The sequence below is a fragment of the Lipophrys pholis genome (assembly GCF_963383615.2).
Source record: "Lipophrys pholis genome assembly, contig: SCAFFOLD_255, whole genome shotgun sequence".
NCBI lineage: Eukaryota > Metazoa > Chordata > Actinopteri > Blenniiformes > Blenniidae > Lipophrys > Lipophrys pholis.
In genome coordinates this window covers 35,277-50,073 of record NW_028291981.1, presented here as the reverse complement: position 1 = coordinate 50,073, position 14,797 = coordinate 35,277, and the positions used below count along the sequence as shown (strand labels likewise).

Below are 14,797 nucleotides of genomic sequence, written 5' to 3'. Positions count from 1 at the left end.
TACTTGCGAATGATGTTTTTGAGCTAGATGTAGTTAAAGGTCTTGATGTAGTTGTCGTAGTCTTAGAGCTTGAGAGGGTTGCCCTCCGTCTGCATCAGGTCCTTGAATCTCATCACTAGTTCGTGCTTGATACTGGCTGCGAGTCCTTCTGACAACTCCTTCTGAACCAATTTGCCCAGAAACCGGATCAGGTGCACCTCCGCCATGATCTTGTCGTAGTTGTTCTTTGGAGATCTGGGTGACGTAAGAGGGAGAGGAGGTGTATTTGATGAGCTAGGCGTGATCATGAGTTGAGGTGTTATAGGGGACACCTACTACGAATTGCCTTTGAGACTTTACTTGTTCTAGCACCTCATCTCTTTCTTACTCCAACGAGGGCTGAGCTGGACCCAAGGATGCTTGATCGTGTCAGCCAGTGAAAAGCGCTTCTGAGGCTCGATATCCAGCATGCCCTTCAGCAACTGCTACAGCTGAGGAGACAGTTAGGCAAGGCTGAGTGGCCCTTTGTGCTGATGTTGAGCAGCAATGATCTCTACGAGGTGGTTGTCCAGGGGTGCTTGCCGTACATGATTTCAAAGAGGGTGACGCCGAGTGCCCAGAGGTCAGTCTTAAAAGTGTAGATATTGGAGGAGAGGCATTCAGGGGCCATGTAGGCAGGAGTGCCCACGTTGTAGTTGCAGCGTTGGGACCTGCCCTCCAGGAAGATGGAGAATCCGAAATCTGCTATCTTCCACACCCCGCCCTTCTTCAAAATGTTATCCGGCTTGAGATCCCGGTGCAGGATGCTGAGACTGTGCAGATGTTCGACTCCGTCCAGGATATCACAAAACATCTACCGTGGCTAGCTGTTCGTCCACTCTCCCCCTGCTCCTCATGATTTCGTCCTTCATGGTGCCTGACTCGCAGAGCTAAGTGATGATGTAGTGTTAGGTGGGGGTGTCAAGGTATTGTTTGAACAGGAGGATGTTGTGGTGCTGGTGTTAAGTGAGTTTGTGCATGATGTGTAGCTAGTTGTCGAGAAGGGTAGTTTTGAGGCCAGTGCACTTGGACTTGTTGATGACTTTGACTGCAAGTTTCTGTCCCTGGTAGTATGCGAGGCAGACGTAGGAGTTAGCACCTTGTCCGAAGACCTGAGTAGCGTCAATGGCGAACTAGTTAATCTTGCGCATGAATATTATGATGTTTCCAAAAAAGCAGAAGATATCCTTTTATCACCTAGATATTAAATTATAGAATTACGATCAGGACAGATCAGAGCCGGTTAGAGTAGGAGAATGCCTTCCTTGATGCCTTGTCTGTCCCTCAGATACAGACCTTAGCCAATAGATGACCATCCACTCCAGACTTCACACTCACCACTGCCAAGAAGGTCTGACCTGGAGCTCATGTCTCTGCATGTGCTAGTAAGGATGACCCAAAACAAACTGAACCACACGGTTCAACATCATTTTTTATATCATTACTATGCTCAAATCCATCCTCAAACGTGGGTTCAGGTAGATACGCGGCAGGATCAGCGATGAGGCCTTTCTAGAAAAGGCACGACCGACCAACCTGGTGTCCGGTGATGCTCCTCCTTCCGTGTTCAACAAGGTGAGGAAATATCCCAGTTAGTACGTGCCCTACGACATGGGCAACACAGATTTGTCACTGATGCTGGCAGTGGGGATAATGATATGGCTGGACTACATGGTGGAGCACTAGCTGAAGGCAGTCACTCACCAGACGACCTCTCCTCACGGAAGTTCTATCCTCCTTGAATACCAACCTAGTATGTGCATTATTCATATGGATTTGTTGGATAGTGAGCGGACCAGATCATTCAGGTTCACCAAGCACCTTGAGGCTATAGCTAGGGCTAGGGGCAGAGTGGACTTGACTCCTCCCTACAAGCCACACCCAGTCAACCTCAAACTCAAAGAAATTAAGAACTAGCAGTTCAAGCAGCAGCACAAGGTCAACCTTATGCTCCCTCAGCAAAGTCATCTCAGTCAAGAAGTAGCACGGACTGGTATTCAGCTTAGAACGTGGTAGGAGTATGACCCAGCTGCTCTAGAGGAAACAAAGGGAGAAGCAAGCCGCAATAGATCGAGAGAACGAGAGGCTGAGCAAGCGGCTGAACCAGATTTACAACCTACCCCCGAAACGAGTTCTCTCCTGTATGTTAGGAAACCCCTACATCAAACGCACCATCAATAGAAATTGACTGTCAAACAATAATAAACTCTGATGTAAAAGCTGCTGCTTGCGAAGTTCAACAACCAGCAGGAGAAGGCCAGAAAAAGAGGCAAGAAAGTACTGTTCGCCAATATGGCCTACTATCTCTACATCTACCTGCCCCATGTCCCCCATTAGCCGTTCATCCACTTCATCTAGCAGCACAGTACCTAAGCCAAAAAGGAAATCAACTTCGAGACCTTTCTACGATTGTATGCGGCTGTGGAGGGACTGAAGAGTGGAGAGTAGGCACCTACGATTGCCAGCCATTTCTTACTGAAGCGGAGAGAGTTGATAAGGCAGTAGGACAAAGAAGCCAAGCTGTTTGAGTACAAAAGGAAGGTGCGGAATGACCGTAAAGAGCGTAAGTAGATCTTAGATTAGTTCGACATCATATGCTGAGTCATTTAAATATGCATAGGTTTAAGGACAAACAGCAGCTCCTGCACTTTGTCAATGCTTTCTATTAGGATGGCCGAGTCACTGCACTCTCACAGCTGTCTGATGGCATGATCTTTGCTGAACTGCTTGCCATGACTGCAGGAGTTAGACTGCCTGACTCCCTTGTTGGCTCTGACAAGGAATCGGGGTGTCTCAAAAATTGGACCATTATTGACAAGTTACTCAGCAAAGAGGGGTACAGACTAGACCCTGAGAAGATGGCCAAGGGGAGGTTTTTCTAGTTGTGCGAGGTAGCTCAAATCGTGGCTGATTTGAATTAGAAGAAAAAGGCACAGCGACTGACCATAATCAAGTCCGTCCAGCCCAAGCCTGCTGTTAAAAAACTGGATAGAAGAAACTGTTCTAAGTAGCCCAACGATAAGAAAGGGGTAGGGAGGCTACTGCAGAAATCAGCAGAGAAGGATGTGAAGCAAGAGCAGAAGCCAAAAGAAATGATCTGCAAATCTGCCGTCACCAGCATCATCTACTCGAAGCTATCGCCCGAGTAGAAGATAAACGCTTTGTTCGTAGTGCTGGGACATCAGCAGCAGCAGCAACAAGCAAGCAGTGGCCAAGTGAAAGACAAGTGCGACATAATCCACCTGAAGCCAGACGAATAGAAAGGAGAGATCGGGCGGGCATCGATAAATAGCAACCTGTTAGTCAACGACCTCAGCACTATGTAGTGATTATCTCATTATGCTGAACTATCAAATCTCAAGCTCTTGTCTTAGCTGGGTTAGGAATTGTTTTATTTGCAGCTGGGATGGGTGGTCTGAAACTATCGCTATCTTCCCAACCAGCAGCATCGCAGGGAATTGCTCTAATCCTGCATGCTGCAGTGCCCTTTGACATGCCTTCACCTCCATCACTCCTCCATGTCTGTTCACAAACCCTATCTCCCTGCTCCCTCACAAACCCCGCTACCCTCTCCTCAACCTTCTCAATGTCCTAGTCAACCGGCAGCTCCAAGTCAGGTACTATCTCCCTGACCTTCTCAATGAACTCCTGAATCGTGATCCTCATCTCAACGTTCAGTTCTGCAGTGCCGAACATGTAGACCATCAGAACGGACAGCTCGTCCTCGTTGGTGAAGAAAGGCTCGGTGCTTAGTAGCTGGCACAGTTCTTAGATGGTCAGTTGGTTGAGCTTCTGCTCGTTGAGAGTTTAGACCACTGTGGTCGTGTTGTACCCGGCTGTGAGCATACGGAGGGCTAGCATCTCTCCCAGTGCTTTGATGTTTGATATCTTTGGTATGGGCTTGTCCTTGTGCTTTAACTACTCAGGATATGAAATGGTCTGCACAGCGGGAGAGGCAGCATGCTCCTACTAGTTGAATTACTCGTAGTCATAGCTGTCCTCCTCACGAGCAGATATCAACCCGAACAATTCCTTCTAGCCAGTTGGACTGCCCTTCTCATCAAGCTGAGGGGAGTTCTACTAAAACTCCTCCAGCTTGTACTCCTCCTCCTTGCTCATGCCTGCTTTGTCCGTTGGCTTGAGAATGGTAGGTGGTATGATGATGGTAGAGGTCTGTAGTGCTATATGAGTGGGCTAGTTTGTGATAGGGGGGTCGATGGTGTGGCTCTTCTGTAAGTAGGGTTTGGGCTGTTGTTGCCTTTGCTTAATCTTGGGTTTTAACTCAGCCATTCTGGAAGAGTTGTCAGGCTTCCTGTTCGTAGTTATTCTCGTTCTCCTGTCTCGACTCTCGATAGACCTGACTGGTGCAGCACTGGGTACTAGACCTCTTTGCCTCCAGTCTCTGGCATTCCACTCCCAACATCTCATTCTTGCTGCTTTAGTCCTTGAGTCTTCTTCTAAGAATGTCCACCTCTTTCTGCAGCCGGACGGTGTGAGCCTTCATTTTCTACTGGATGTCTGCATTGCTCTGGTATAGCTTCTTGTTCTTCTCTCGGTAGTGCGCCTGCTCGCACTTGAACTGCTGCACGAGATCTTGCTGCTAGCGGAGGTTTGACTCAAGGATTTCGCACCTTCTACGGAGCTGACTGTTCTGGAAGGTGAAGTTGGAATGCTCAAGAAGGGCGTTACGCAACTATTAGACTAACTGTAAAGAGAATCTCGTTCAGTCTACAGCTAGCTGACCTGCGTGTACTTGACAGTCCGCTGTCTCCTCAGGTTCTAAGCCCGCAGCATTGTGTTCTCTTCCTTTAGCCGGCTGACCATAATCTTGAGGGTGGAGATGGCTTGCTGAGGGTTGGTTTTTGTACCAGAGGAGAAGTAGGGCTTGGACCCCTTCAAGATCTACTTTTCGAGGTATGCTATCCTGGTTTTGAGTCTGCTGTTTTCATCCGAGTATGCGTTGATGTACTGCTTGAGGTGGAGTCCTTGCTCATAGAGCATTTCCTTCTCAACTGGCACCTTCTTCGGAATGATCCTGCCGTACTCAATAGCCAATCGATCTGACCGGTCCAAGGCAGGCTCTCGATAACACGATCTAGACACTTTCTTGGTCTGTAGTTCCATCATATGCGTATCAATGATTGATCAATGGCTCTCCGCCTTTTCAGGCACCTTCTCTGTCGCGCACTTGACCAGCGTATCCGCCTTGACGTGTGCACAGTTCTGCGTGAGGATGAACATGGCCGTGGTGCCTTCCAGCGAGGTGGACTGTGTCAGAATGTACTCGTAGTAGTCTTAGGTGCGGATGCGGATGTACTGCAAGTCGTTGTCGAGTGGGTAATCGGGGATGTTCACTTTGCGGACCACGTTCCAGAGGTCTTGGGACAGAGAGGCGATGTGCAACGTTTTCTCTTGCGACAAGCTGGGGTGCTTTTTGAGAGGGATGCTGTCCCCACTCAGCATGAGGTACCACATGGCTCCAGTGATGCCTGTGCACTGCTTGATCATGTCGTCAAGTTCACTCTGCTGGGAGGCCTGGTGAGAAAGAATACCATTTAATTTCGTACTGTTCATTGTATCAAAGGTCTCGCCAGGGCAATGTCTGCCCCTATTTCGCCACGCTGGCATGCAGCAGGCTGACATTCTTGCCCAGTTGTGTCCTGACTACCTGCGCGGGGAGGCTGGGTTGCTGTGGACTGCTGGGCAGGAACAAGGATTTTCTGCCTCTGGGTTGGCGCAAGAAGTTGAGCACGAATCGGGCGTTGAAGTTGGCTGACATCCCCTGCGCAATGAATTAATAATATAAGAATGCAGTCATCTCCCTGTCTAAAGAAGCAGCTAGGCATACTAAAGGCAGGGACTACAATGACAGGCAGGATCTTGATGGAGAATCAGTATCAAAAGGTGGTGGGGATGTCTGCTGCTGAGATAAAAGAGTACTTTGTCAGGTACATTCCACAGGAGGGCAGTGGACTGGCCATGAAATAACTGTTGAAAAACCCTGCCCTCCAAATCAGGCACTACAAAGGTGGACTCTACTGTGGCTGTCTGGTCAATGGACAGAGACATGGCCCTGGGATAATCCTGTACAACAACGGTAGGAAGTATGAAGGAGAGTGGTAGAGTGACTTCAAGCATGGAAAAGGGTACGAGCAGTTCCCCAACCAATCATGCTTCGAAGGAGTGTATGTCAAAGGCAAGCCGACAGGGATTGGCATTTACAAGTGGCCTTCAGGAGAGGTCTACGAGGGGGAGTGGTAGAATGGGTTGAAGCACGGGTCAGGGCTGTGGAAGGGACACCAGGGAGATTCTTATGTAGGGGAGTGGAGGAGCGGCAAGGCGAATGGCTATGGCGTACATACCTGTGTCAATGGGGATCGCTATGAAGGTGAGTTCAAAGACTGTCTCAAGCATGGAGAAGGCACCTAGAAGTTCAGCAATGGAGACTCCTTCACTGGCAATTATTAATTTAGCAGGCCTGAGGGACACGGACAGTACGTGTGGGCTGAAGGTAGTGAATACAGGGGAATGTTCAAGGCTGGGATGAGGCATGGCAAGGGAGAGTGGTGCAACAAGAAGGGTGACTTTTACAAGGGAAACTATAAAGAGGATAGGAAGAGTGGGTATGGAGTGTTTGGGTGGGCGAATGGCAACTTGTACAGAGGGCAGTTCGAGGACGATTAAAGACATGGACAGGGAGAGATGCAGTGGATAGATGGGACAGTGTATGCAGGGCTGTGGCAAAGAGGCCGGCAAAAAGGGAAAGGCAAATTACGACTGCCCAACCAATCAATTCGCAAAGGCTATTTCGAATGTTAGGTCATCTAGTAATAATCCCCCCTGGACTACGAACACTAGCCGCACTTCAGCCAGCACAGGCCCATCAAGCTGAACACCTACGAACTGACTGAGCAGGAGTCGATAATAAAGGAGGGCAATAGTGATAGTAAGGCTAGTAGGCAGGAGGTCATGATGACGAGCAGGAGGATGCCGAGGAAGATGCAGGAAGGGAGGAGAAAGGAAAGACAGCCAAAGACAAACAGGATGATGAAGGTGGGCAACCCTCTGCTAAAGTTAGGGAGGGCCTTTTCATGCCAGTAGAAAAGAAGATACTAGCCGACATCTCGTATTTCTACTAAATCGAATGTGTCGCAGCTGATAAAAGTCAAGGACCATCTGCGCTACCCTCCCACCACCAAGAACAATGCCAAATCGTTCATCCTGTGGTCATGATATTTTACTAAATGGATTTACTGAAGAAGAAGGACCTGCTGAAACAAGTGACTGACAGCTTTGAGTGGCATTGTTATCAGCTTGAATATGGCACTTATCGAGTACTTGAAGAGGGTGGATGACCCCACTTCCCATAAGTATTTCATACAGATTGAAAACTGGCTAGATGACCCCCATGCTTCTAACCAACCCCTCCTCATCTCCTCTTAGGAGCCTGGCAAAAAAACCCTTCTTATCAACTGGAAAGAGTTCCACGAGGGCCTCGCATAGTCCAAGGACCTCATCCTCCTAAACTTCGCTTCCTGTGGGGGCAACTATGCCAACATCGTGGCGATCTACTACCGTCTGCTGACCAGGATCCGCTGCGAAATGGACATCAACCAAAAAGTGGACCTGCAGAGCGAAGGCCTCCGCAAATACTTTTCATACTGGATGGGGGTGTGCAGTCGGAAAATGGAGTCAGACATCGAGGAGTGCAACTACCGGAGACTGATTATCTGCATCGAAGGTATCAACAGCATCTTCTAACCTGAGAACAACACCCACCCGAACTTGGAGCACTGGCTGCCGATCTTGCCCAGCAATGTGAAGATGATCCTCACCTATGAAAAGGGCAGCCATGTCTAGCACTACTTCAAGGATTCACCAGCCCTCACCATCTAGAACGACTCCTACCTCAATGAGTACACACTGTCGCACTACAAGACTATCGGGTCATTGGTCAGTCCAGCTCTCTACAGCCTCATTTACAAGGAGATCGTGTAGCTGGCAAAGAACAGCAGGCTGCACAGTGTGGTGATCAAGATCATGCTGGGCTGTCTGCTGCCTTACGCCTCCAACAGTTGTGAGGAGGTAAAGGTGGGGGATTTCGATGAGCAGCTGAGCAAGTTCCCTTTGGAGAAGCTGCAGAGGATAACGAATATCCATGACTGTCTGGATCTGACAGTTGAGTTCTGGGTGAAGGAGTTGCTGGACAAGGAGGTGAAGACTCGCAACCTCATCATCTACCTGATCTGCAGTGAGAAAGGACTCAAGCATAAAGAACTAAGGCAGGTCTCTGAACTGACAAAGGAGGAGATCAACCGCTTTCTGATCATCTTCAAAAGCTTCCTTATCTTCTACAGGGACTTGATCCTGATCAAGCACGAGCACTTCAAAGCTGCCTTCCATCGACTGTACAGCTACAAGGCCTACCACTTTCATGAGAAGCTTGCGAGTATGCTGAATGACATTCCCCAGAACACCATCCGCAAGCTGGAGGAAGAGTCTTACCAGCTGTACAACAGCCGCAACTACTTCAAGCTGAAAGAAGTCATCTGCGAAGTAGAGAACTTCTTGCTGCTGTTCAGTCCAGAGGGCAAGTTCTCTCTGTGCTGCTACTGGCAGATCCTGGAGTAGAACAGCTTCGACCCAGTGTTCGAGTACAACAAAGTCGTCTAGAACTTTATCAGTAAGTTCAGGCCTACTGAGGAAGAGATCTACTCGATCGTGATCCAGGTCAGTCGTTTTCTCAAGGAGTTCTCTGAGTTCGAGAGCTTTGAGACCCCCACCTACAGGCATCCAAGCATTCGAGGCTCTCCTGCCATCCTCGCCGAGCTGAACCTGCTGACCGAGTTCAAGCTGCTAGACATGGTCGAAGAGGAGGAGATGGCTGACCCCTAGCCACCAAGTGAAGAGTCACCATAGGCCAGCAAAAAGCCTAGCTAGTGTGAACGCAGCTAGAAGGTCGAGAACATCTACCTGCTGAACCCAGACATCCCCTCCAACCGGTAGAAGATCGCGAAGTTCATTCTGGAGGAGATCGCAGCATCGAGCCAGCATCAGCAGAAGGAACCCAACTACCAGAACTACTACTACATGAGATGGATCTGGCTGCAGTTCCCTTGGGTCTGCTCCTCGCTGAGAGTCAACTTCTCCAAGAAGATGAGCGAGTGCTTTGCATCCGCCACCAAGTACATTTCAGTGAAGAAGGAGACTGAGATGAACCAATAGGCTCTGCGAGTGGTGCTGGAGGCCAAGCTCAAGAAAAGCAAGACGATCACGAGAAGAGCCAGTGTCTTCTACCCCAGTCAAAAGAGCAATTCTGATTCATTGCCACTACCCCCTCTCACAAAGGTCAAGACCAACTACTCCTTGCCTAGGGGTAGGGAGCATGGGGCCAACTCCATCTCTTTGAATGGCTCAGTAGCGCATGCAAGGAAAGACTCTGGCACGTTCGCACATGGCTCGGTGGTCTCTGCTCCCAACAAAGTCATCTCCACTGTCAAAAAGCGGTCAAGGAATGTGGCTTATTCTTCACAGGAGGTGAGCATGCTGCCTTAGATCGCACGGTCTCTGCATGAGAAGATCCACAGCAACATCCAGATGTAGGAGGAGAAGAAGCTGAAGTTCAGGAAGTATCTGGACCAGCTCTGCTACTAGAACAGCATGCTTTCGAAGCAGCTGGTCAAGCTCTAATCCGAACTGAGTCAGGTCATGGACAGAGTGGACAGTCACAAAGGCGAGGGTGAAGAAAGGGTGGTGCTCGAGAGCCTGGAGACTAAGCTGGAGAGGATGAAGAAGAGATGCGAGTATGGCAAGCTGTAGAAGAAGAGGCTGGAGATGCTCATCCTGATATGCAAGCAGAACAAGATAAAGAACCAGGAGGAGTTCAACTACCTGAACGTGTAGGCCAACTGCCTCACCAAGATGATCAACTACACCAAGCAAGAGGTCATCAAGCTCAAGGCCAGCCTGAAGCGGAACCTCAAAGTGATCCAGAAGAAGAGGCAGCTGCAGCATGAAATAAAGCTGTCTGAGGAGAGTGCCTACCAGCAGTTCAAGCAGATCAAGCAGTCCCATGCCAAGTTTGACGAGGAGATTGGCCAGTTCAACCAGCAGGTCAATGCCGAACTCCAGGCTAGCTTCATCCACAGTGTCTCGTCCACCAAGCAACAGCCTGACAAGCCCCTCCAGGAGTACAAGGTGCTGCTGGTTTAGCACTCTGCCCCTGGCATTCTTGACCACCTCTATGAAGCCTTGCACGTGCCAAAGGCCACCAACATTCTGCATGCCAAGTAGTACCATCAGTTTTAGGCCCAGATGGAGACGAACCGGAGCTTGGCTGGCAAGTTGTTTGAGCTGCAGAAGTAGCTGCAGTCCTTGAGCAGGAAGAGTGAGCACCAAGGGTATAACTTGCACACCTTCAGGATCGCCAAGCTGCAGCCCAGTGCCAAGCAGGAGGACAGCTAGTTCTAGGCGTCATCAAGTCACAAGAGCACGAGCAACTAGGTACTGGCACTACAGCTATCAAACGAGAGGGTAAAGAGCAGCCTGCAAACCTGTCTGCACAGCAAAGGCGTACCATTAAGCAGCAGCTTCGAAAGGAACGTAAGAGAGTTACTGAAGGTGCTAAGAAGGGACTGATTATGGAGATCAGTATGAAGTCTAGATGATGAGTTGTTAGAGCTTGCCAACTCGTTTGTGCAGGTGTCTGGCCATGTCCCTGCACCATTCCTGGCCACACACTCTGCTGATCTCGCTCAAATCCAGCAGCCTCATCATATCGTACACAAACCCCTCTGAAACGCTCTGGAAACGGGTGGACTGGAAGATCTCCTTTATCAGCCGAACCACCTCCTTCTTGTCGTGCTGCAGCATCTACCTGCACAGCTGCAGCACTTCAGCCTCGAGTGGGCTGTGCTGCGGGATGGAGATGTCGCCGGAAGGGGTGTAGCTGAGCCTTTGGGAGAGCTGTGGATGCTGCAGGTGTTACAAGGCTTTGATGAAGGAGTGTGTGTAGCCCTTGGAAAAGGCCATGAAGGCTGCCTCTCTGTAACGGCCTTAGTCGATCAGTCCGTTGAAGTGCATGTAGTGGGATTCCTGCTGCTCCCTGTCAGCCTGCGAGTCAGCCTTGGCTTGTTCAGTCCAGTCAACGAGCAGGACCACCTTCCCCGCGATGCCAGCCAGAACCCTGCCCTCCTTGAGATCCAAGGCCCAGATGCGTCCCTTGTCCTCCACCTTCTAAAAGACCTCAACTGCCTTGTAGTTATACCCAAGCAACTTACCATCCCCGGCAGTGATCCACCCGCCAGGGTAGGAGACGACCCGATAGGCCCCATCTCCCCACACTGCCAGCTTCTACCCTTGGCAGGTGTAGAGCACTCCGCAGCTGGCAGTCACACTTAGAATGTTGCCGCAGTGGAAGATCGCCTACCACACTGGAGCCTTTTCTTTGAGCTGGAGGGCGAGGGTCATGTCGGCATGGTTGAAGAGCTTTATGGTCTTGTCATGGGAGCTGGAGAGGAGTTGCTTGCCAGAGGGGCTGTAGCAGATCCGGTTGATTGACTTCTAGTGGGCGTAGGTGGTCGAGATCGAGCTCTGGGTCGACACTCTCCATAGCTTTATGGTCTTGTCTGATGAGGCTGAGGCGACTATCTGCCTGCATGGACTGATCGCCACACTGGTCACGTCCAGGCTATGTCCCCTGAACTCCATAAGCATCTCACCAGCTGCATCATCAAGTCTCCAGAGCCTGACAGTGCTGTCCTTGGCACCTGACACGACCAGATCAGCACTGCAGTCGAGTGCGAGTACAATGTCAGTATGTCCCTGGAGCAGGTACATGCGGCCGGTAGTGAGCTGATAGACCCGGATGAGATGGCTGTTGGTTGAGACGATGGCCCAGCGACTGTCCTTGCCTGCTAGTTTGCAGTCTGTGATTTAATCGTTGAAGGCGGAGTGGACAGCCAGTTGTTTGAAGCGTGGGTAGGAGGACAGCTAGTAGAAGAGTTGTTCCTGGTTGACAAGCAGGATCTTCTGCTGGGAAGGCAGGTTGATCATCTTGCTGATCTTGCTGTATGGTAAAGACAGTTGCTTGTCTCCCTTTATGCACAGAATGTGGCTCTCACCTGCCACCAAGATGCAGCCATCATCACTGCTGCAAATCGACTGGCAGTCATCTAACGGACATTCCATCCCTGCTACCTTCTTGTTGCCATGATAGCAGTGCAGCTGGTGGTCACTTGTCACAAACAGGACAGAATCGTCATCTGCCTTCAGCTGGAAGGTGTTCAAGCCTGGCTGCTTTATGTACACGATCAGGGCATTCAACTGCAGGTCAAAGCCCTTGACACCCTCCTAATCGAGGTAGTAAAGGACCAGCTTGTGTTGATAGTCCCACTGCACCTTCCTGATAGGGGTTTGAGAACGATGACTGGAAAGAGGGGTCAAGCCAGCAGTAAAGAACTTCAGCCAACCATTAGAACAGCCAAGACAGAGGGTCCTTCCCTTGCCATCAACCTGCATATCAATAGGGAAGCTAGACTGCAACTTACTCGTGTTGATGATGTCATGAGCAGGCAGACTATGCAGTCTGAGAACGTTGTTGAGTGTGAAGGTGTAGAGGGTGTTAGTCCCGAAGCAGAAGTTGTAGATCTATTAGCTGCTGATGCTCAGTGTGGAATGTGGAAGGAGGGTGGGGCTTGTGCTCGAGAGGGTGATGTGTCCGTGGCAGATAGTGCCGATAGTCTGTCCATCGGGTGAGCTGGTGATTCGACCGCCAGTGTAGAAGGGCCGGATCTCAGTCTACTGTTTCAGCATGGAGATCACCCTCGCCTCCACACTCCTTTTGGTCGGGATCTTGTCCTTGAGGACAGGCCTCTTCTCCCTGCGCTGGTGCTTCTTCCGGATGTCCTTCTTCAACATGGTCAGTGATTTAATGGAGAGTGAGATGATCGGCTGCTTTAAGCGAGTGGGCTTGATCGACCAGGGATCCTATGGCGACATCTACCTGTGCACGAGACAGGCAGGGGAGATGCACAGCAGGTTCAGAGGCTGGCCTGAAAGCAGGAAAGAGTTCTATGCCATGAAGAGGTTCAGATCCTTCTAGCACAACTGCGGGGTGCACTTCACAACGCTCGGGTAAATCAGGCTGCTCACTGCACTCGAGCATCCCAACATCGTGAAGTGCCTAGAGGTGACAAACAAAGGGCTGGACGTCTGCATGGCCATGGAGTACATGGTCCGGCTAGAGAACATCATGAAGTCGAGCAGGTTCAAAGAGCCTGAGAAGAGGAGTGTCTTGAGGCAGGTGCTGCAGGGGCTGGAGTACCTGCATGCCAACTGGGTTATGCATAGAGACCTCAAGCCCCAGAACATCTTGCTGACGAGGGAGGGGGTGGCCAAGATAGTCGATTTCGGGTTTGCTAGGAGAGTGTCCTCCCCACGCAGACAGCTTACCTTCAAGGTCTGTACCCGCCAGTTCAGAGCGCCTGAGATCGACCTGGGCAGCTCGTACTACACTGAGAAGGCTGACATCTGGAGCGTGGGCTGTGTGCTGGCTTACCTGTACCTCGGTCGTCCACTGTTCGAGGTCAACGAAGGGGAGAACGACCTGCACTTCCTCAGCCAAATATTCGAGCTGCGAGGCACTCCCACTGAGTAGACATGGCCTGGGTGCACAGAGCTGCCGCAGTTCAAGGAGTACAGCCAGTCCACTGCCAAGCCCATCTCCACCTGCATTGAGAACCTGCCTAAGTAGGCTGAATCGCTGCTTGAACAGATGCTGAGTTTGGACCCTCGCAGTCGACCAACCGCGAGTGAATGCCTGCAAAGCGAGTACTTCCGAGAGGTGGGGTAGGACAGCTTGGCCGACCTGTGCAACAGCGAGTACAGAGGCAGTTTGTAAGGGTTTGGGATTGCAGCCTGATTCATAGTTTAATACCATGCTTTAATACAATGTTCAAACCAAGCGGTTGAGTCTGGGCAGGGAGCCATCCTTCCACTAGCGAACACCTACCAAACAGAGTCTGTCGTATTCCCAGCCCAGACCCTTCGACCCCTCCTGCCTCCAGCAAAGCAAGAGGTTCAAGCCGATCCGGCTGGACATCAACGGGCAGTCCAACACAGCTGCCAAGAATGCGCTACGAAAGCTGACGTTGAAAAAGCGATCCTCGAAATTCTTTTTCAAGCAGCTGGAGGAGTAGCTGAATGAGAGGATCCAGGCTGTCAATAGCGGTTACTTTCAATTCATGGGCAGGTGAAGTGAATCAGTTATCATGCTTGTGCTCAACTAGCAGGTTAAGCTCATCTGCTATCTGCACTCGGTACCCCCACTACAAACCAAAAGTCAGGCCAGCTTGCCCATCCCACCACGCACTCCTCTCCTGCCACCACCTCATCCTCGTACCCTTTCTCCTCGCCTGACAAGGCTTACAGTCCGAACCAGCTGCCAGCCTACAGCGTTCCTGTGGAAGCAGGCTTAAGCGCCTGTCCCTGCAGCAGCAAGTGAACCTTGAGGCAGGCTGTGGACTTGAGACAGATCCGCTGGCCAGGGTAGAAGGAAGTGATTTGGAGCAGGTCTTTGAGGTCTCGTTGCTTGTTGGATGGTAGGTGTTGGTAGAAGGGGGTGGTCTAGATACAGAAGGCTAGTATCTGCCTTTAGCTGTAGAGGGGTTTGATCAGGGGTACCAAAGAAGGAGTGGTGATCAGCTGCTAGAGTGGCAGGGACTAGTTCTTGTCAGTGAGCAAATTGATCTGCTTGTTTAGCATGATGAACCGTACCCCA

General features: G+C 50.6%; 1 protein-coding gene across 1 annotated transcript; it reads left to right on the top strand.

Annotated features, from left to right (window-relative positions):
* Positions 1-12,934: 12,934 nt before the first annotated feature.
* LOC308128320 (cyclin-dependent kinase 3-like) lies at positions 12,935-13,675 on the top strand (the record flags this gene model as incomplete). The annotated part of the gene is made up of 2 exons (XM_080494022.1): positions 12,935-13,104; positions 13,162-13,675. The coding sequence occupies 2 exons, from the start codon at positions 12,935-12,937 to the stop codon at positions 13,673-13,675; spliced, it is 684 nt and encodes a 227-aa protein (XP_080350148.1).
* Between the last annotated feature and the right edge of the window lie 1,122 nt (positions 13,676-14,797).